At 48.5% G+C, this 21,421-nt stretch overlaps 3 protein-coding genes across 7 annotated transcripts; 2 read left to right on the top strand and 1 right to left on the bottom strand.

Moving 5' to 3' along the window:
• Positions 1 to 5,995: 5,995 nt before the first annotated feature.
• Positions 5,996 to 8,310, top strand: Cldn7 (claudin 7). Its single transcript, XM_004857383.4, has 4 exons — positions 5,996 to 6,586; positions 7,318 to 7,482; positions 7,574 to 7,658; positions 7,754 to 8,310. Exons 1-4 carry the CDS (start codon positions 6,364 to 6,366, stop codon positions 7,914 to 7,916), a joined length of 636 nt encoding a protein of 211 aa, XP_004857440.1. The 5' UTR covers positions 5,996 to 6,363; the 3' UTR covers positions 7,917 to 8,310.
• Positions 8,311 to 8,459: 149 nt separating this feature from the next.
• Elp5 (elongator acetyltransferase complex subunit 5) lies at positions 8,460 to 13,989 on the bottom strand. Of its 5 annotated transcripts, XM_021238478.2 has the most exons (9): positions 13,405 to 13,989; positions 13,207 to 13,267; positions 13,038 to 13,118; positions 12,050 to 12,270; positions 10,502 to 10,683; positions 9,764 to 9,859; positions 9,532 to 9,632; positions 9,356 to 9,434; positions 8,460 to 8,803 (listed from the first exon to the last, which is right to left on the bottom strand). In XM_021238478.2, the coding sequence occupies exons 1-8, from the start codon at positions 13,448 to 13,450 to the stop codon at positions 9,386 to 9,388; spliced, it is 837 nt and encodes a 278-aa protein (XP_021094137.1). In that variant the 5' UTR covers positions 13,451 to 13,989; the 3' UTR covers positions 8,460 to 8,803; positions 9,356 to 9,385. The 5 variants fall into 5 exon arrangements, 4 of the variants coding, with proteins under 4 accessions (XP_021094137.1, XP_004857439.1, XP_087047861.1 ...); XR_205764.4 differs by lacking the exon at positions 9,356 to 9,434 and having other exon boundaries at positions 9,456 to 9,632; positions 13,405 to 13,797; XM_004857382.4 differs by lacking the exon at positions 9,356 to 9,434.
• A 220-nt stretch (positions 13,990 to 14,209) lies between these two features.
• Positions 14,210 to 20,908, top strand: Ctdnep1 (CTD nuclear envelope phosphatase 1). Its single transcript, XM_004857381.3, has 8 exons — positions 14,210 to 14,747; positions 17,770 to 17,836; positions 17,931 to 18,049; positions 18,257 to 18,328; positions 18,736 to 18,852; positions 18,993 to 19,104; positions 19,883 to 19,967; positions 20,269 to 20,908. Exons 1-8 carry the CDS (start codon positions 14,646 to 14,648, stop codon positions 20,327 to 20,329), a joined length of 735 nt encoding a protein of 244 aa, XP_004857438.1. The 5' UTR covers positions 14,210 to 14,645; the 3' UTR covers positions 20,330 to 20,908.
• The last annotated feature ends 513 nt before the right edge of the window (positions 20,909 to 21,421 follow it).

Below are 21,421 nucleotides of genomic sequence, written 5' to 3'. Positions count from 1 at the left end.
CACAGTGATACATGCACATCCATGTTTATAGTGGCACAGTTTGTAATAGCTAAATCTTGGAAACAGCGCAAATGTACATCAACCGACAAAGAAGATGTGGGTTATAAAAAATTCAGTGAAGTACTACTCTCCATAAAGAAGGATGTGCTTCAGACATTTATAGCTAAATGGAGGACCTTGAAACCTTACTCTTAAGTGAAATAAATCAGACACACATGTTTAAATACTAAATTGTTTCTCTGGTGAGAGAAATCGAAAGTGGAAATAAGGACTAAAATATGTAATAAATATTGGGAAAAGAGAAGAAAGTGTTCAAATGGAAAGGAGAACAAGGGAGGAGGGAGGGAGGAAGGGACAAGGAAAGTGAAAATAGAAGGAAAAAATGGAAACAAAGCTTTTGTACATAAGGAGGGAGGGGGCTTGAGGGAAGGGAAAATGGGGGGAAAAAGGCAGGAGTTATCATGTATAGGTGCAAATTCTCTATGATGAGTGTTATCATTATGTATGCCTAAAATGTACCAATAAATGTTTTGCTTTAAAAAAAAATCCTCCCAAAATAAAAGGCCCAATCAAAAAATGGCCAATCATTGAAATGAATAGACGCTTCTTAGAAGAAACACAGTTGGCCAATAAATACATGAAAAAATATTCAACATTGCTGCCATTAGAGAAATGCAAATTAAAATAACACTGAGATTCCATCTTACTCCAGAAAGAATGGCCATCATCAAGAAATTAAAACAAAAACAAATAATCATCACTGCTGGTGAGGCTGGGGGAAAAAAAGAAGAACACTTCTATGTTGTTGGTGAGAATGTAAACTAGTAAAACTGCTATGGAGATTCCTCAAAAAACTAAAAATAGGGCCAGGGATTTAGCTCAGTGATGCCACTGCCTGCCTCGAAAGTGGAAGGTCCTGAGTTCCATCCCTGGTACCAAAAAACCCCAACCAACCAACCAAACAAACCTCCCCCCTAAAAATAGAAATTCCATTTGACCCAGCTATTCCTCTTTTAGTTATCTATTCCTCTTCTAGGTATCTTCCCAAAAGAGTTAAATTCATCATATTACAGTAATACATCCATACTCATGTTGCTAGCTGCAGAACTTACAATGGCTAAATCTTGGAAACAGCCTATATGCCCATCAACAAAGGAATGGATAAAGAAAATGGAATATTACTCTACTATAAAGAAAGATAAACTTGAGACATTTGTAGGAAAATGGATGCATTTCAAGTCCATAATATTAAGTGAAATAAAATATTAAGTGAAAAAAAAAACCTCAAGTTTAAATATCGAATGGTTTCTATTATATGAGAAACTCAAAATATAAATAAAGAGCAAAATAAAAGATAGATAATAGGAATAGGGTGAACTTTTTCAAGTGGGAAGGGAAACAAGGCATGGAGGGAGAGGAGAGGGAGGGAAGAGAAAAGGGATTTTAAAAAAAGAATTGAAGAAGGGCCAGGAATGGTGCTCAGTGGCGCCGCACTTACTTGCCAAGGGCAAGGTCCTGAGTTTGATCCCTGGTGCTGGGAGACAAAAAAAAAAGAAAGAAAGAATGGAAGCAAAAAAATGGAATCAGAGCTTTTGCAAATGAGAAGGGGAACAAGAGCTGGAGGGAGGGATGAGAGGAGAAGAGGACAAAAAAGAACTAAGATGTGTTATGTACAGTACAAACCTCCCAGGATAAATGCAAGCATTTTGTGCTGCAAATATGTATTAATAAAAAATAGAGGAAAGAACATACAAAATTTATTACTACATACATAAAGCATGGCAGTATTGGACTCTATCAATTAGTTTCTGCAATTCTTGTTTTTTGTTGTTGTTGTTTTGTTTTTGTTTGTTTTGGGGGATTGAATCCAGGGCTTTGTGTGTACTAAGCACATGTTCTACCACTAAGTTAAAAGCTCAGCTCCCATAGTTTTAAAATAATACTGCAAATACTAAAACATTAATCCTACGATTTTCCAAAGTTCATTTATGACTCAGTTTTTCAGAACTTAGAACATTTTTAATAGAAACAAACAAGTTGACTGGGTTCTCATTTCAGGTGAACTAAAAAGTGATCGTCCACATACTGGGTACATTTCCCCTAATCTGAGTTTACCTTCCAGCCAGACTCAGTGTTTTAGACTCTTCCGTTGTGACCTCTAGACTCCATGCCCAGCCTTTCCCCTTAAGAGCCAGTACTGATACCTGTCTGTCTGGAGAACACACTTCTCTGGAAGCCCTCTTTATAAAGCCTTATCTGTTGGTCTTGTTCACCTTACCTCAGCATTTGGAGTTGGAAGTACTGCTCCCCAGTCTGCATCTGAACCATTATTTGTCCTTCATCCTTCAAATTTTCCTGCTCCTTTGCAGCTCATATCTTGTATGTATTACCTGCTATCTTTACTTTTTGCTAGGGTCTTCAAGTCTGGTCATTCACCCACATGCACTGATAACTTTAGCAGCATCTGGATTATTTCCTTTTTTTTTTGGTACCAGGGATCAAACTCTGGTCCTTGCGCTTGCGCAGCAGGCGGCGAAACCACTGAGCTAAATCCACGGCCCTAGATTATTTCCTTTTTATATCTACTTTTCTATCATCATTTTTCTTTTTTTGGTACGGGGATCAAACTTGGGACCTTGTGCTTGCGAGGCAGACAGCGGAACCACTGAGCTAAATTCCCGGCCCTCTATCATCATTTTTTACTTCAAAATTCCTCAGAGTAGCTAGGCATGGTTGTACATACATGTAGTTCCAGCTACTTGGGAAGCTGAACTAGTATTGCCTTAGGCCAGGAGTTTTAGTCCAGCCTGGAAAATATAGCAAGACTCCATCTCCAAAAAACAAAATGAAACAAAATCCCTCAGGGCAACCTATGTAATTGAACCCTCTCAGCTCCCTAGTTTTACCTCCAAGGTCCTCAGCCCATCCGAAGACCCCTCCCTAGCCTTTGTTATTTCCAAAAATAACCTCCCATGATCTCCTCCTGGATTTTCACTTCATTTATGCATGTATTCTTACTTCTTTTGTCCCATGAGGACCTCTGAATCACTGACTATCAGTTTTCACTATTCACCATTTCTTTTTTGTGTTGACTACCCTTCTGATCCAATTCACATCAGAATCAAATATAATCGCTCCCCCTCTATTTTAGCAAAACCTCAACATTGGGACATTCCTGCCATCCAGCCACTTGGGTTCTTGCACCCAATGGTGCAAGGCTACTGGGGGTGGGGAGTGGCGGGGACGAATCTACAATGATGCTCACCAGTATCATTTTGATAAATTCCCCCCCCCCATCGAACTCAGGACCTTGCACTTGTGAGGCAGGCGTGCCACTGAGCTAAATCCCCAGCCTCTCACCAGTATATTAAATCAGTAATTCCTACCTGGGAAGAGTTTTGTTCCTTCCCTCCCCAAAACATTAGGCAATGTCTGGAGACCTATCTGATTGTCACGTGGTGGGGGGCTGGATACATTCTAATCATATCTAATTGATAGATGTCAGGGATGCTGCTAAATATCCTGTAATTTACAGGCTAACCAAGAATTATCAATATGTCAATATGCCCCATATGTCAATAGCACCAGTGTTAAGAAATTTTGCTTTTAAACAGAAAGTGGAAATAAGGACTGAAATGTATAATGGATGTTGGGAAATGGGAAGAAAGTGTTCAAATGGGAAAGGGAACAAGGGAGGAGGGAGGGAGAAAGGAAGGGACCAAAAAAAGTGAAAATAGAAGGAAAAAATGGAAACAAAGCTTTTGTACATAGGGAGGGGAGGGGGCTTGAGGGGGGAATGGGATAACATAAAATAAAATTTATTTTTTAAAAAAGCAAGAAATTTTGCTTTATATCAACCACTACAGGGCTGGGAGTATAGCTCAGTGGTGCTGCACCTTCCTGGCAAACACAATGTCCTGAGTTCGAGTGCTGATACTGGAAAAAAAATCAATCACCACAATTCTCAAAGGGGCGATTGACACAGGACCTTTGCATTTGCTGTGATTGGCTCATGCAAAAGTCACTTCCCCCAGAAAGTAGCTCTGACTTTATTTGAGATTGGACTCAGATTTCATCACAGTACTGTTTCATTGCTTTTACCATTTTATATCTTTATTGCTTTCTTCCTCCTTCTAGAAAATAAGTTACCCAAGCACAGTGTCTTTTATCTATTTTGTTCACTAGTGTGTTGTTACGGTCAAGAACTGTATAGGGTTTGGCACATAATAGATATTCAGAAATATCTGTGGAACAGTGGATCAAAATATTATTTATTTACAGTTCATTCATCAAATATTCACTGGTGATAAAAATCCAGACACAAGCTGAGTGTGGTGGTGTCGACCTGCTATCCTAGCAGTCTGGGAGACTGATGCAGGAGAATTACAAGTTCAAGCCCAACCTGGGCAATTTATGGATTTCACAAGACCCTGTCTCAAAAACAGCAAACAAGCCGGGGATTTAGCTCAGTGGTTTGATGCCTGCCACGCAAGTGCAAGGACCCCAGTTAGATCCCCGGTACAAAACAACAACAACAACAAAAACAGGCCTGGGATTTAGCTCAGTGGTTCCACCGCCTGCCCCTGCAAGCACAAGGACTCGAGTTCTATCCCTGGTACAAAAAAACAAACAAACAAACCAGAAAAAAGAAAAGTACAGAGCTATGGGAACATTGAGTGATGATCTGACTCATTCTGGGGTGGGGCAGTCAGGCCAGGCTTCCTGATAGTGAACCTTAAATTGATACCTAAGGAGGAGTTGGTTAGCTGGGTAGAGGGAAGTGGATGGGGTGGTGAGAGAAGAGCATTCAGGTTAAGAGAACAGAGTGTGTAGAGGTGCTACCGTGAGACAGACCATACGTTGTATGTTTCAGGAACACAGAGGCCAGTGTAGCTGAGGCAGAGTTTGGTAAGCCATGGTATAGCATTTACTCACAGAAGCACAGAGTGCCCCTGAGTTTTCCTTTTTTATTTTTATGTATGTAAGTATGTTTGTATGTATCTATGTATGTATTTTGATATGGGGGGAATTGAACTCAGGACCTTCCGCTTTCCAGGAAGGTGGCGGCACCACTGAGCTACTTGAGGGCCACCTTGGAGAGCCACAGGTTATTGAGGACAGAGCAGTAGGGGAATGGAAGAGTACAAACAGAGGCTGGCCCAAGCTCAGAGGAGGGAAAGGAACAAGTGTGTGGCTGGGGAGGAGGTACTCCCCACCTTCTGCTGGCTCTTTCCTCAGAGGTTTTTTCCTTTACTAGAAGGAGCCTTGATGTTGAAGGGGCCAGTGAGAGGCCCAGCCATTAAGTTATATTAGGGGTTGGAACGGGGGTAGCAGGAAGTTGGGGTCGTTGGGGAGCAATGACCAGAAGCCTGATGGAGCACCTCCCCAGAGGGCAGGGGCTGTGAAGGTGAAGAATGCTGGGGAGATGTCTCTGCGACTCCAAGCAGGCAGAGGAGATTCCCCGGGAATGGGCCAAGGCCCTTCAAGGTGGGATCAGCTAGGTAGGAGAAGAAAAAGGAGAACACCACAGGGTGGAGGCGAAAGTAGGGCTCGACGAAGAGCACTCGGGCGGAAACTGGCGGGGTGTGGGGTGTGGCACCGAGTCTTTCCCGGAGCGTCCCCCAGCTGTGGCTCCGCAGTATCCCAGGCGAACCTAAGGGGAAGGAGGGAAAGGGTAACCTGGTGTCAAAGGGAAGACCAGTCACCAAGGGCTGACTGGGAGCTAGAGACTGCCCAGAGGCCATAGCCTCCGGTCCAGCCGCTGTTAAAGCCCGGCAAGTGAAAGGGGCGTGACCCGGTGCTCAGGTTTCTTCCTCTTCACCTGGACACGGAGGGGTGGGGGCCAGGACTTCCGGTTCAGGTGAGTGTCCCTTCAGTGACGTAAGGTCACCCTCGGCTGCCTCTCCGGTCCCGCCCTCCCTCCCGCGTTCCCTTGTCCCTGGGGCGCGCCCCCGACTCCCTGCGTATATACGCAGGTGCGCCGCACCTGTCTACCGCACCTGGCGGCTCACCGCCCAGCATCTTCCCTCGCCCCCCGCAGTCTCTTGCTAACTGGCCAGGTCACCTCTGAGGACTGAGCCCAGACGGGGTAGCGAACTGCCTGGCCTTCGGGGACGGCTTTTGTCTGAAACCAGTAGTTCGGGCGCAGCCTGTCTGTCTGCTTTGAAACCGTCGCTTCACCGGAGGGGTCGATTTGTGTTTACTTCAAGTGACAAGAAGATTCACAATCACTCAGCAAAAAACTTTGTTGTCTCTTTGGAGGACGTAAAACTTCACCTTCGTTGTCTTTTGTGTGGCTGCCGCCCACACTTTGTTTTGCGGTCGGGTCGCCTGCTCCGCGTCCAGTCTTTTCCGAGGGCGGAAATGGCCAATTCGGGCCTGCAGCTGCTGGGCTTTTCCCTGGCGATGCTGGGTTGGGTGGCCCTGGTGGTGAGCACTGCCATCCCGCAGTGGCAGGTGAGCTCGTACGCGGGCGACAACATCATCACGGCCCAGGCCATGTACAAGGGGCTATGGATGGAGTGCGTCACGCAGAGCACCGGGTTGATGAACTGCAAAAAGTACGAGTCGGTGCTCGCCCTGCCGGGTAAGGCACTGGATCGACGGGGCGAACGCGTCCAGGGTCCAAGTGGCGGGCTGGGGTGTGGCGGAGGCCCCACGGCCGGGCGCCCAGGGTTGCCAGGGAGCAGGAGGAAGTAGAAGTGGTCCGATCCGGAGGGCAGTGGGCCTGGGCCGGAGCTCCGCGGGTTCTGGCGGCAGCACGTGGGCCGGCACCCAGCCCCCCCCCCTTCGGTCCTGGTCGCGCTTCCTCCCACCAGGGTCGTCCCTTTTCCCACCGCCGAGGGCATTCCGCACCCTCGGCCTCCTCCCGCCCTTTTCTACAAAAGGGGCACCGGGCGCAGGCCGAGCTGAGGGCAGCGGTGCCATGTAGGTTGTCAGAAGTGGGCCGCCGCCTGCGGCCTCTAATCTTATCTGTCGATTAGCCGAAGCCACAAACCCTGTGTCCTGGATAGCGGGCCAGGCTGGGCCATTCGCCGCGATGTGACGATGGGTGAGGGGTGGCCGACGCCATGGCAGCCACCTGCACTTTTTTTGCTACCCCATTTCACCCTTCCCCCTATCCAGAGCAGTTTCATCGAAACCCTGGCGCCCCAGGCAGGTTGAGAGGGCGGGGCTGGAGCAGGAAGGCCGCCTAGTCGCCAGGGGGCGGGAACCTGGGCTCAGGCAGACCTTGGACACCGAAGGGGCCCCGGGCCCTAGGGGAAGGCTGGAGCCACCTGAACATCCATCAACGACGGCCACCTTTCTCCTTCGCAGCGACAACACAAGCCACTCGAGCCCTAATGGTGTTGTCCTTGGTCCTGGGCTTCCTGGCCATGTTTGCGGCCACCGTGGGTATGAAGTGCACCCGCTGTGGGGGAGATGACAAATTGAAGAAGGCCCGTATAGCCATGTCTGGAGGCATCGTTTTCATCGTGGCAGGTGAGTTACACCAGGGCTCTCTTGTTGCCCATCCAGGAGGGTGGGTAAAGTTTTGGTGCTCACAGTATTGGAATCCTCATTCTCTCATCAGGTCTTGCCTCCTTGATAGCATGTGCCTGGTGTACTCATCAGATTGTCACAGACTTTTATAACCCTTATACTCCTGTGAATGCTAAGTAAGTCTGGGAGCCAAAGGTGATCTGGGGTCCTGGGCTTGGGAGGATGGTAAAAGCAGGCCAATGTTTGGAATCCTGATCCCTTCTCTCCACAGGTACGAGTTTGGATCTGCTCTCTTTATTGGCTGGGCAGGGACTGCCCTGGCATTGCTGGGAGGCGGGCTGCTCTCCTGCTCCTGTCCTATACGTGAGAGCAAAGCTTCCTACCGTGCTCCCCAGACCTACCCCAAGTCCGCCTCTGCCAAGGAGTATGTGTGAGCTGGGGTTCCCAGGCTCCAGCCTGACAGGCTGTGGGTGTGCCTAGATGCCCTCTAGAACCTGGAGTAGAGGGCTCCGCCTGTGGGCAGGGTGTGGGACAAAGGGCTCCTACTCAGTCCATCCCTGCACACCATGTATAGTTGAGGGGGAAGGGGGGGTGGCAAAAGGGAGGGTGTGCTTTTTGTACAGTAATAAAAAATGTTTTGGAAAATAGGCTTTTTCTTCTCAACCTCTGCTTTCTTCCTGCCCAAATCCTAACAGGGGACATGACACCTAAAGAGCATTTACTTCACTTAAAAAGCAAAATAAAGGGCCAGGGATTTAGCTCAGTGGTTCCACTGCCTGTCTCGTAAGTGCAAGGTCCTGAGTTCAATCCCCAGTATCCCCCCCCCCCCAAAGCAAAATAAAAAACTTCCACTTTTAGAGCACCAGTAATGTGCCAGGCTGTCCCAACCCATTTCATTGTTAGTTAAGCCCAATACCTCAACTCTGGACTCTTGACTCAGATGCTCCCCATCCCCCCAGTTCTTTAGTTATGAAAAGTTTGTTTTATTAATAATAAAACACTTTATTAAGAGGGTTCCTATTCTCTTGCCTTATCCTATGCCCTCCAACTTTCTGCCTTGATCAGCTGCTGCTCCCTGACTTGCAGGCAGAGCCTCCATAGACAAAGGAGCAAAGGCAGGGCAGGGACAGAGTAAGGCCAATGCAAACTGAAGGGAAGTTCTGGGCCTCCTATCCCCACCCTCTACAGTCTGGTTAAATTTGACTGTCAAACATCCAAGTCATCATCTGGATCTTCTGGGTCCAGGTCATCATAAGCATCTGGCTCATACAAGATGTGGCTGGAAGCCTGGTTTGGCTCAGAGCGAAGCAGAGCCTGTTGTCTGAGGAGGGAAGAATTGGTGCTGGTGAGGGTGGGTAACAGGTCAGGTCTAGATACCTTCTTCCAAGGTGACTGTGACTGTCACTGAGCCAAACTCCTAAGCCTCTGTGTCTACTTCCTGGAAGTCCCTCTCTGACTCCCATTATTTGTCAGGGTTAAAGCACCACCCACCTAGGCGCAGGTGCTCTTATACTGCCCTAACAACACTCTTTCAAGTTCTTAGCAGCTTGAGGGCAAAGATTCTGCTGCCATCTTGCTTCACCTACCCACACACTGAGCAAAGAGTGGCAGCCTTTGCCACACCCATGTAGTTTCCTGTCCTACTACTGCTTCCTGGAGAAAGGACACCTCCCCAGGTTCTGGTCTGGCTCAGCCCAGGCGCAAATTACTCTGGGAACAAATAGGGAGCTGGATTCCATGGCTCTAGTGAAGAGAGAAGACAGGAAGGCCCTCTGCCATGGTGAGAGGTATGGGAAGGTAAGGAACCACTCCCTGGGTTTGTCTCTGGAGGTGGACTTCAGCCCCTATACTGTCTGAGAGGTTAATCAATAACCTGTCATCGGCCGGGGATTTGGCTCAGTGGTTACACCGCCTGTCTTGAAAGCTCAAGGACCTGAGTTTGATTCCCGCTACTGAAAAAAAAAACAACAAACCTGTCATCACTCCACCTCTCTGGCCCAGATGCTGGGCTCTATTCAATGGAGTCAGGCTCCTAAGCCCCAACCTTACTTTTCAGAGCTGAACTGGAAGGGCAGAGTCAGGTTATCTCTGGTTTCTCTTTCTTTCTTGGACAGGCGAAGATTAAAGGTCAAATGAGTTGTGGGATCCACCTGTAGGTACAAAGGATGCTGCTTCTTGGACCCATTCATGGAATCTGACCCCACGCCCAACGTCTGTAGTTTTTATTCTCCTTTTGTCAGACCCCAAGTTCCCTTGTTCTGGTCTTGGCACTGTTAATTACTGGGAATGTGTGAGGATCTGGGTGGGGCTGGGACTGCAGGGGTGGCCCCTCTTGGAGATCCAGGCTGAAGTCAGGACGGATGGAAAACCACTGAGTCTGGGGAGAAGACAAGAGTTAAAAGTATTTTCTCATCTTACTGAACCAACCAGAGAATACAGAATCTTGAGTCCTCAGTTTCCAATCATCTAAACTGGCTGCTTGCAACCTCTGCCCTCAATTTCTAATACCTCTTTTAAGTCTTTCCCTGTGGACTTGTTCCTTCTTGCCTTAATAACTACCTCATTTTAAAAAACCTTTTTTCAACTTTCTGCAAGACACAGTATCTTTCATTGTTAAGTTCACAAACTTTTAATCAAGAAATCCTGAGCAAATTCTGGCTATGCCACTTGTCACTTACGCTTTATCTTTGGGTGATTTAAACTTCCCTGGACTTGTTTACCAGTCTGCAAAATAAGGATGATAAAATGACTACCTCACAGGGTAGCTGTGATGATCAAATGAGGTAAGTATCAGAAAACACAGGGAAAGCGGCTAGAGGGGTAGGGGACATAATTCAGTGGTAAGGGAATATGCACACCATGGATAAGGCCCTGTGTTCAATCAAGGCATCATAAAAATAAAAACCAGAAAGCCACAGGCAAGTATGAAATTATGTAGGCTTTTTAAAAAATTGTTCTTCCCATCATGCCACTACTTTCTCTGACCCTAATCTCTATCTTCCTTATTGCTTTTCCTAACCTGATGAGTTGGCTGATGTCGGGGCTTCCGGTAGAGGATATGGGCTGAGGCCTGGATCATTGTGCCACCCAGGGTCACTTCGGTCTGAGCAAGACTGCTCAGTGCTCCAAGGGGACCTGGGCCATGGAGCTCTTCATGAAGCAGGCCCAGCACGTTCACCTGCTGTACTAGGGAGCTGTCACCTGGAGAAGAACAAGAAAATGAAGTACACAAAAGACAGCAGGAAAACTACAGAGTGGAGGGCTAGGAGAAAATAGTGAAGGATGGGGTGACCTGCATTCCATCCTAACTCTGCCACAATGTTTGGCTGATTTCATTGCCCTGCTCTGAGCCTCTTACCTACACTTTAATACTTTCTTACTCTAAGATAAATCTGCTCCTCACGGCCTTCAGGATGGCACAAATACTTTCAGTACTTAACTCCATTAACTTTCCAGTCTCATCTCTTACTCAACTACTTCCAGTTTTGAAAACATTGCAAGATCTCAGTGCCTCCTTTCTTACCCCCATTTCTGGGAGCGTTAACAGTATCAGGCACTGGACCAAACACTTCAACACAGCACTTTAATACTTACAAAGGTGAGGCTTTTTGTTTTTGGTGGTACTAAGGACTGAACCCAGGGCCTTTGCACAGAACTACACTCCCAGTCCTTTTCTCTTTTTAGTTTATTTTATCGGCTTTTTGAGACATGGTCTTGCTCTGTAATTCAGGGTAGACTTGAAATGAGTCTGGCCTTGAACTTGTGGGGATCCTCTTGTCTCAGCCTCCTGAGTTACAGGCTTGTGCCACCACACTCAGGCAAAGATCAGCACTGTTAGACCAAGCAATATGACAATTTCAAATGGTTCATTCCAATGTTGTACCTCTCCCCTCACCACTTTTTTGCAGGGGAAACTGAAGCACCCTGAGATCAGGTACTTTCATACAAAGCTTGACATGTCTAACTCCAAACCTGCAGTGCACTTCAGGGCTAATCCCAATGCCCCTGTCTGGATAAGCCTGGCTGACTTGTTGCTCTTCCTTCCTTAAGGTACCTTGTACATGTCCCTATATCATCACAGTTCTTATCAGACTACCTTGTAACTACCTGTTCACTTGCCTGCGTCCTTTATGAGACTTTGAACTCCTGGAAGGCAAGAACACAACCACAAAGTTGGTTTTTATTTTCCTGTTACCTAGAATGTACCTAACACACTGTACCTATTAGTATTTGTTAAATGGATCAAAGAAATGAATAAAAAAGGTTGAGGAGGGCTGGGGATTTAGCTCAGTGGCACTGCACCTGCCCTGCAAGTACAAAGTCCTGAGTTTGATCCCTGGTACACACCAAAAAAGACCAAATATATTGGGCCAGGGATGTAGCTCAGTGGTGCCATGCCTGCCTGGCAAGTGCAAGGTCCTGAGTTTGATCTCTGGCACCAAAAAAAAGGTTGAAGAGTTTGAATAAGGTTGGATTAAAGATCCTTGATGTTTCTTTTTAAGGTAGAAAGGAAAAAGGAGCCATTCTTTGGCAGGAAGAGATATATGAGGGAAAGCAAGGGTCTCACCACAGCAGGAACCTTGATTGCGCAGAGTATGGAGGGTCTGGCAGACTGTGGTACAGGGAAAATGAAGCAACAGCCAGCTGAGTGAGTCAAGAGCAATGGTGCTAGGCCTGGGATCTGTCGTCCTGCACATGGCTCTCAAGGCTCCCAGGGGTCCCCCAGGAAAAGCCTCCCCAGTTTTTGACCAATTGAAAGGGTCTCTGAAGAAGTCATGGTAAACCACTCTGCAAAGAGAAAATAAGAGACATAATATTACACTTTCTCCCAATCTCAGACTTAACCCTTTAATTTTTTTTTTTTTCTTGGTACCAGGGATAAAATTTGGGTCCTTGCACTTTTGAGGCAGGCAGCGGAACCACTGAGCTAAATCCCTGGCCTTTAACCTCTTGATCTGCATGACCTCAGGTACCTCAGGAAGCTCTTCCACCTCCCATTAACAGGTATTACTTATCATTTTTTCTGTCTCTGGGACAAGTCCCTCAGTAGCTTGCAGTCAGTGTTGATCCAAATCTAGAATCCATGACTGATTTAAGCACCACTACATTCTAGACAATTCAAAAGGCAGAGTATATTTATTCTTATCCTCTAGTATGACTTTTTGTACTAAACTGCACTGTCTGCCTTTTATCACTATTACGCTCTTAAATTCTAGGATATCTGCTTTGTATCGCCCAAACTGTCACTACTCTTCATCATTTCTCATACTTTCACCACCTTTAAAAGATCCATATCTACAGGTCAGAAGCAGTGGTGCACGCCTGTAATCCCAATATTTGAGAGCCTGTGGCAGGAAGATCGCCGCGAGTTTGAGGCCAGCCTGGGCTACATAGTGAGTCCAAAGCCAGCCTGAATTACATAGTGAGACTCTGTCTCAAGAAAAAAAAAATCCACATCTATTCCTTCAATGAGTAAATGGCTGCCACTACATACTACAAGGTCAGTTGCAACACAGGGCCTGCATCTAAAGAAGGATCTCCCCATTTGTACTCACCGGCTGTTGATACTGGAGTCAAAACCTTCTCGAAACTCTTCCTCGCTGACTTCACAACCCAGAACGTGAACCTGCTCCCCACTTAGACAGAGATAAGGGGGAAAAGTCGAAGAGTAGCACACAGGCTCCCTTCCCAGAGCAGAATGGGAGCCTCAGCCAGATAACTCACCAAAGTGCAGATTTTTTGATGAGCGCCTTCAACAGGTCGCGCCCCTCCCATTCTACGGAATCTGGGGAAAGAAGAGGCCTGAAGTTCCCGCCTTCACGAACGGGTCACAGCTTCTACCCCGAGCCTGTGACCCGCGGCCTTTCTTGCCTACTTCCGGTCCCTGGACTAGGCTCAGAACTCTGTGGCCGTGTCCCTTACCCCGAAGCAGAACCAATCCGCCAAGGGCCAACAGAGACTCCAGCATCTTTGACTGCAGTTCCCCGCCCACTCAGGACGCCCTCTGATGGCGTCACGACCCCGCCCACTCCAGTGAACGGAGCAGGGGATTCAGGATTCCTCCCTGTTAAGCGCCGGCAAAGTCTGGAATGCAAGGTGCTTTTCTGTTCAGTATTTCCGGAGGGGGTCTCGCGGAAGAACACCTCCAGATTCTTGGAGCTCGCAACAACAGCCCACGTTTCACCCGGACGGGCCGAAAGAGCCGTTGGGACTGCTGTCTGAAAGCGCGGGGCGTCCCACGAGCCCCCCGTCCTCCGCAACGCGGTCAGAACCTTGGGTCAACTAACGTCACCTTGCCCCGCCCACACCGTTTCTAGCTTCGGCCCAGGCTCCGCCCCACAGTTGTCTTCCGCGCGTGCGCGATACTGCAGCCTTGTTCGGGCGCTCTCGGCTTCCCTTATTTCCTACCCCCTTAAAACCCAGCAGAAGGAACCGTAGTCCCGGTGGAGCAAATATACGTCACCAGCGGAAGTAGTGTCAGAGGGGAAGAGGAGGGGGAAGAGAAGAGGAGACCTCTGGGCGGTAAAATGGCGCCTGTCAGAGTAGGCAATCCAGCGGCAGAGGCTGCAGCCCCAGTCCCCAGCGGCTAAAGGACCTCTGACCTCGGGGAGGGGGAGGCCACTCTGGCCCAGAGCTCCGCGCCCTTCGGTTCCCCCTCCCCCTCCTTCACTCAGCCAGCCTGTTCTCTGCCGCCGCGGCCGTCAGCACGCCGCTGCCCCCGCCCACCCCTTTCCCGCGGGTAGCCCCCTAGCGCGCCTGCGCAGCGGGCCACTCTCCGCTTCCCCTTCCCCTCCCCCTCCCATCTCCCTCCCCCTCCCCCACTACCCCCTCCCCCAATTCTCCATCCCCTTCCCTCCAATCTCGGAGGACCCTGTCCTATCCCCACCTGTCTCGGCCTGCAACCTTGGCGAAACCATCGGTGCCACTCCCCGCCCATGTCGGCCCCCGCGGGCTGCCCACGCCTGTCCCCCAGCTCCCCGTTCTGCTGGGCTTTCCCCTCGCCAGGGGTGGCTTTCTGAGCCGCCCGCTCCGTGCCCTTCTCTGCAGCCTCTCCTGCCGCTCGGGGTCCCCATTCCCCCTCCTGGAGGCGGGGGGCTGCCCCCAAGGGGCTGGCGGAGCTGGGCCGCGGGGGCCCCGGGGCCGGCGGTGCCGGGGTCATCGGGATGATGCGGACACAGTGTTTGCTGGGGCTGCGTACGTTCGTGGCCTTCGCCGCCAAGCTGTGGAGCTTCTTCATTTACCTTTTGCGGAGGCAGATCCGCACGGTGAGCATGGGTGGGCGCTGGCGGTGGTGGGGACCTCTGTTCGCGGAGCTCATGGGTTTCGGAAAGTATTCGGCCTTCGGGCCTAGGAAAGGAGTCCTGGCGGGGTCTTTTTCTGCTAGAGAATTAGGATACCGTGAGCGGGGCGTGGGGAGGAGGAACACCCTTATAATAGAAATAAGATTGGGGAGGGGGTAAGTGGGTCTAGATGAGACAGAATTCGGCAACTCTTGGAGGCCAATATGGTGGGTGGGGCATTCTTTAAGAAAGCTGGAGTTGTTGCTAAAGAAACCAAGAGGCGGGGAACACCTGTTTGCTGGCGGCCGGAGCTGTTGATGTGGGTTCGTGAAAAACCCTACTATTGGAACCTCTGGATGTGCTTAGTCTTGGAGACACAGGCTTCTGTGCCAAGGGTGGGGGTGGGTAGGAGGGCATATGTAATAAACATAGATGGGAACTTGGGAAAGCCTCACCAATAGAACTCCTCAAAAAAGGTCCTGGAAACTTACTTCGTAGTGTGAGTGTGGATGTATGGATCTTTTGAGATCCTAGAACTGAAATGCTTTTATTTGTTTTGATTTTTGTATTTTTGGTACCGGGGATCAAACTCGGGTCCTTGCGCTTTCGCAGCAGGCAGCGAAACCACTGAGCTAAACCCCTGGCCCTAAAATGCTTTCATGATGGGCATCTTTAGTTGTGGCAGGGAGCGTGTTAAAATTTAGGCATTCCTGGGGCTGGGGATTTAGCTCAGTGGTTCTGGCACCTGCCACACAAGTCCAAGGTCCTCAGTTCGATCCCCGGTACCCAAAAATAATTTTAAAAAAAAATTAGGCATTCCTGTTAGAAGATGGGGCCAGTCAGTTGCAGAGCTTTGCAATCTGAAGAGGCGCTAGTTTCTCCAGGGGATCTAGCATTGTGAAAGGATACCCGTGGAGAGTGGAGACTGGAGACTTTTGGGTGTACCTAAGCACCTCTAGGTTTCCTTCCTGGAGCTTTTATCCAAGATCAAGCTCTTTCTGCTAATATACAGTAATTTAATGAATGTACCCTTTTTTCAAATCACCATTGGGGTGGATCCTCTGAAAGAATATAGGAAAAATTGAGTGAGCTGGGATATAGAGATCTGTACTCTTCAGAATATTTCAGTATAATCTGAAAGAATAAAACCAAGTATGGACAATATAGGTCAAGAGAATTCCCGTAAAGAGCTAGGTGGTAGTAGGGGTTGACTTAATTGGTTTTGGGGAATGGCCTGGCTTTGGGTTCATTCTCTTTTCTACCAGACTGTTCCTTTTACTTCCTGGATTAGGGTAAGGGTTGTTCTGGGTGGTGGTGGTTGTGGGCAGGACTCTTTTCCTGAGATAGGAGAGCTAGGAGCCAGGAATGGCGGGTCATAGAGGCAGAGATGAGTGTGGGGCCAGTTCCTGGGCCTTACTTTGTGTTGACTGCTGTCTTCTCTGTCTGACCTTGCTCTGAGAATCCCCCATTCTCCCCTAGTACATCAGTTTTCTGGGTGTAGAGTAGTGCTCCAGTCCATCTACTGGAAGGTTGGTTACTTCCAAAATTGCTGTCCTTTGACAGCACTGACCCCACAGCCTTTTGTCCTCCCTTCCCTTCCAATGTGGTTTTCTCCCCCACTCCTTTTCTGGCAGATGCTTGGAGCATTCCCTACATGCCCAGCATATGCAACCCGAGATAGCAGGGCAGGACACCCGAGCTGTTTCAGTCCTCATTGCATCCCCTATAATGGCCCAGAGAGAAAAGAAGGGCAAGATGCCTTGGGATAAGGGGGAGAAGCTTTTTGGTTTGCAAAGGGGGAGCCTGGGTCTGATGTGGTTTAGGGCCTAGGCACAGACTGAAGAGTGGTTGTACCTTAGAATAAAAGAGAAGAGGAGCTAGGCTTTGTGTGGGGAGATCTGAGTGTTAGGAAATAGCCTTTAGAGAAGGCTTGCAGAAGCAGAGCTAGAAGGCTGAGGTGGTGATGTCCTTGTCCCTTCTTCACCTCTCATAGCCCTACTTCACTTTGGCTTTTTCTATACCCTGTCTGTCACCCTAGCAGGTGGGGCTTTCCAGTGTTCTCTGCCTTGCCCTGGGTACCAGGATAAGGAGGCTGTTTAGAGGGGTGAGGTTCTCTGCAACTTGTGACTTGGCTAAGAGAGACACAAGTGGACAGGTGGCTGGTTAAAATAAGCCTCGTGGCCCTCAGCCAGAAGAACTTAAATGACTTGACAACCTCTGGATTCCCTCATCCTCTATTACCCCTTAGTGATCCAAGGATCTCCTCTGATTCCTATTTCCTGTCCACTAAGGGTGTGAGGCTTTTGGTTCCTAAAAGATTTGGGAATTGCCATAAAGAATCCTTGGGGTGGGGGCCAGGGAATTTAGCTCAGTGGTTTCGGCGCCTGCCTCGAAAGCACAAGGTCCCAAGTTCAATCCCTGGTACCAAAAAAAAATATCCTTGGGGTGAAGGTGAGGACCCACACGTTTCTTTATTCAGCAAGCAAGATAATGTCTTGGTTAAGAGGGCAGGTTCTAGCATCGGTCTGCATGGGAATAATCCAGGCTCTACCACTTCATTGATTCTACTAATATTAACTGACCACCCTTGCTATAATGTCATAGGCACTGGGAAAACATCCATGATTGAGACAACATTCATGCTCTCATGAAGTTTTCATTCTAATTGGGGAAATGAACAAATAAAATAAAGGTAGTTATGCGGACTCAGGGCAAGGTATTTAACTCTACCAAGCTTTGGTTTATCTTTAAAATGGGGTGATATTATTATTTATTATTACTAGGATTATTTTTTGTTTTGGTGATGCTGGAGATTGAACCCAAGACTTCATATATGCTAGGCAAGTGCTCTATTACTGAATTTTCCTCCAGCTCTATTATGATTATTTTAGAGATTATATGAAATAATCTTAAATCATGTAGTGCCCAGGATATTTGCTACCTGCTACTGTTACTGGGGAATATTTCCTCATCAAAGAGTTCTAATCTTTTTTCTTGCTATCTTTAGGTAATTCAGTACCAAACTGTTCGATATGATATCCTCCCTTTATCTCCTGTGTCCCGGAATCGGCTAGGTGAGTATGCTGCCTGGGAAGACTCCTTGATGTTGAGGTAGGATTTCAGCTTTGTCTGGAGGTCAGTTCATTATCCCTTTCCATTGTGGTTCAGCTCAGGTGAAAAGGAAGATCCTGGTACTGGATCTGGATGAGACACTTATTCACTCCCATCATGATGGGGTCCTGAGGCCCACTGTGCGGCCTGGAACGCCTCCTGACTTCATCCTTAAGGTGTGTTGGGGTGGGGAGTGATGAAATGGCTCCATCTGTTACTGTGTCTAGTTTCAAGCTCCTTTTCCCAGTCTAAGAGCATCTGGTTCTCAAGCTCTGGCACCAGTGTCAGCTTGAAAGAGAGCAGTGGCCCCTGGGGGTTAGTGTTCTCTAGGCCTGTGTCCTGGTGCCCAAGACTTTCCCCAGTCTTTTCCTGTTCCTCTGCAGGTGGTGATAGACAAACATCCTGTTCGGTTTTTTGTACATAAGAGGCCCCATGTGGATTTCTTCTTAGAAGTGGTGAGTGTGTAAATGCTAAAGGAAGCTCTGTGAAGGACTGGGAACAGAGCTCTGGGAATTTAGGGGATTTAGAAGAAGGGGTGAGGAGAAATGGGTGGTGGTAGTTTTGGAGAGGGAGAGGCTGTAGGAAGACAGGGAATGACTTTGAGTAGGCAGGGTTCATTTGTGGTACTGATGTAATTCTTTTTCTACAGGCATTTGGTTTTTTGTGTTTCCATTTTTATACTGTAAGGGTGTAGGATTCCTTAGACCCTTGAGTTTAGAGGTTTGGAAGGGGGTGCAGAATTTTGTGTACCCAGAGACATTTGATGTTGCCAGAAGGCCAGAAAGACTAGGCTGAAAGAGAAGTCTGAGCTAAATGAATGATCATTTCATAGGACACCTCTTTTGCCCCTAATCTGTTTCAGGTGAGCCAGTGGTATGAGCTGGTGGTGTTTACAGCAAGCATGGAGATTTACGGCTCTGCAGTAGCAGATAAACTGGATAATAGCAGAAGCATTCTCAAGAGAAGATACTACAGGCAGGTAAGGGACTAGAATCCAGGTCTAGAGTGAAGCTTGGGAGGCAGGCCACCAGGGAGGGATTTGGGTTTGAGGTAACTGCCCTGGAGAGGGGGTGTGAGGAGGCATGGAGGAGGCGTACTGCATAATCCCCTGCCTTCCAGCACTGCACTTTGGAGTTGGGCAGCTACATCAAGGACCTCTCTGTGGTCCACAGTGACCTCTCCAGCATTGTGATTCTGGATAACTCCCCAGGGGCATACAGGAGCCACCCAGGTATGGGGAAAGGTGGTGAGTGTGGCAGGACCAGGATATGGTCTGTGGAGGGGTTTTTTGGTGGTGATTGGGATGGAACCGAGGACTTCGTGCATGCTAGGCAAGTGTTCCACTTCTGAACTCCATCCCCCGATTCTTGAGGACATATTTTGAATGCAGGGAAGTAGGACACAGGAGACGAGGGCCTTGGTTCTTGAGAGGTGGTGTAGTGTAGGTCCAAGTGCAAGTTATTTCTCTGTTTCAAATGAGACATTCCCCTATCTGTCCATTTCATAAATCAGACATCTGATATTAAATATGTTTCAAGTGAGGCACAACAGTAAGTTTGACTAGAAGCTTCACACTAGTATGAGATCTGGTGATTAATATTTAATTTTAGGGCCAGGGATTTAACTCAGTGGTTCCACCACCTGCCTTGCAAACTCAAGGTCCCGAGTTTGAACCCTGCTACCAAAAAAATTAAAAAAAAATTTTTCTTGTGAGGATAAATGAGGAAGTTGTTTATTTAGGCTGTTGGAGATGGAAAAGGTGTTGTTTTTGGTGTCTTGAGATAGGGTCTTGCAGTGTAGTTCCTGCTAGCCTTAAACTCACTATGTAGCCCAGGTTGGCTGGCCTTAAATTCAGAGCAGTCCTCCTGCCTCAGCTTCCTGAGTGCTGGGATTATGGGCATGCACCACTGTGCCTAGCTTGGAAGGAAAAGATTTTTAAGTAAAGAAATATGTGGAAACCCAAGGTGCTCCTGAATCTTGTTTCTCACGTGTATTTTCACCTACCTTAGACAATGCCATCCCCATCAAATCCTGGTTCAGTGACCCCAGTGACACAGCCCTTCTCAACCTGCTCCCAATGCTGGACGCCCTCAGGTAAGGGAATCAGGCTCTTGGATTTCTGAGGAAAGGTTGTTGTGGGGGGATCCCAAGAGAATAAAAATGTTTGTCCTGTTTATCAACCTCTCTTCCCTTGAGAACATAAGAGTTTGGACCAGGTTGTTCTCCAAAGCTCATCACTTTTAGCCATTGGGTTTTGGTCACACCGAACCTATCTCCATCATGTGAAAGTGGTGATAAATGCTGCTCCATATCTCCAGTGAGGCCTGCTGTGTCCTAGTGCTGTGAACAAGTCAACTATAAGGTACTCCACCAATGCACATTATTGTCATCCCAGGTTCACCGCTGATGTTCGTTCCGTGCTGAGCCGAAACCTTCACCAACATAGGCTGTGGTGACAGCTGCTCCCCCTCCACCTGAGTTGGGGTGGGGGGGAAGAGAGGGTGAGCCCTTGGGATGCCGGCTGATGCCCTGTCCAATGTGAGGACTGCCTGGGCAGGGTCTGCCTCTCCCAATCCTCTCTGCCCTGGGAGCCCTACACTCCACTTGGAGTCTGGATGGACACATGGGCCAGACTGTGAAGCAGCCTCACTAACTTCGTGTTCACACTCCATGGAAACCCCAGACTGGGAAGGCGGAGGCCATGGACAGCCGAAAGAGTGTCTGGTGGAGAGGCAGGACTGGCTGGAGTGAGACACACATACAGTGATCCAGGAGGCTCAAAGAGAAGCCAACTCAGCTTTGTTGTGATTTGATTTTTTAAAAACTCTTGTACAAAATTGATCTAAATTCTTCACTCCTGCTCCAAGGGCTGGGCTGTGGGTGGGAGATTGGGATTTTGGGCCACTGGATCTTCCCCAAACTTCTCCTTCCCTTACTTTCCCTGTGTTTTTCTCTTCTTAGATTCCCTCAGGCCTGTAACCAGCTCTTTTTCCTTTCCTCTCTTTTAAATCATGCATTATAACTTTGAAACCAAAGCTGCCCTAGGTCCTTCTCTGGGGTATTGGGAAATGAAGGGAGGGGACTTTGTTCACAATCCACCCTTTCCCCGAGGCAAAGGGAAATACTGCTGTTGGGGGTAGGAGGAAAGGTGGTGGTGAGCAGGGACACGGAGAAGTGAACAGGTAACACCAGGCGCCTTAATGGGACAAGTCCTGGGTGACAGGATGAGTGCTCTAGAGAGGAGTATAAGGACAGCATCAGCAGTAGGATGCAGAATGAAAGGAGAAACCTGGACGCCACAAAAGGCCTATGGCTAGAGAAAGGCTGGGTTTTCTGAGGACTGACGTGGACTGTCTGCACTAGCTCTGCCCCCAGGCGGCTAACATCCCGGCCTCCAGGTCGGGGGCGGGGCGGGCGATCCTCTCTCTGCTCCCGCCGCAGCCCCGCCTCCCCAAGCCGGCTCTACTTCCTCACGCCCGCCACGTGACGCTCCGCCCTTTCATATCACATGATTTCTCAGCTACAAATCCTGAAAGTATTCCTCCGCG

Source organism: Heterocephalus glaber, unplaced genomic scaffold, assembly GCF_053883595.1.
Source record: "Heterocephalus glaber isolate CG9 unplaced genomic scaffold, H.glaber_assembly_v1.0 deba00001564, whole genome shotgun sequence".
Lineage (NCBI taxonomy): Eukaryota > Metazoa > Chordata > Mammalia > Rodentia > Bathyergidae > Heterocephalus > Heterocephalus glaber.
The sequence above is the reverse complement of the archived record's forward strand: the minus strand, read 5'-3'. Positions and strand labels throughout refer to the sequence as shown.

Excerpts from the sequence above, each read along its gene's own strand:
- Ctdnep1 (XM_004857381.3), top strand. The coding sequence starts at position 14,646 with ATGATGCGGACACAGTGTTTGCTGGGGCTGCGTACGTTCGTGGCCTTC. Across the intron at positions 18,050-18,256 it reads CTCCTGACTTCATCCTTAAG|GTGGTGATAGACAAACATCC; the intron begins GTGTGTTGGGGT and ends GTTCCTCTGCAG. Across the intron at positions 18,329-18,735 it reads TGGATTTCTTCTTAGAAGTG|GTGAGCCAGTGGTATGAGCT; the intron begins GTGAGTGTGTAA and ends AATCTGTTTCAG.
- Elp5 (XM_004857382.4), bottom strand. The coding sequence starts at position 13,450 with ATGCTGGAGTCTCTGTTGGCCCTTGGCGGATTGGTTCTGCTTCGGG. Across the intron at positions 13,268-13,404 it reads CGGATTGGTTCTGCTTCGGG|ATTCCGTAGAATGGGAGGGG; the intron begins GTAAGGGACACG and ends TTCTTTCCCCAG. Across the intron at positions 12,271-13,037 it reads GACTCCAGTATCAACAGCCG|AGTGGTTTACCATGACTTCT; the intron begins GTGAGTACAAAT and ends TTCTCTTTGCAG.
- Cldn7 (XM_004857383.4), top strand. The coding sequence starts at position 6,364 with ATGGCCAATTCGGGCCTGCAGCTGCTGGGCTTTTCCCTGGCGATGCTG. Across the intron at positions 7,483-7,573 it reads CATCGTTTTCATCGTGGCAG|GTCTTGCCTCCTTGATAGCA; the intron begins GTGAGTTACACC and ends TTCTCTCATCAG. Across the intron at positions 7,659-7,753 it reads TATACTCCTGTGAATGCTAA|GTACGAGTTTGGATCTGCTC; the intron begins GTAAGTCTGGGA and ends TTCTCTCCACAG.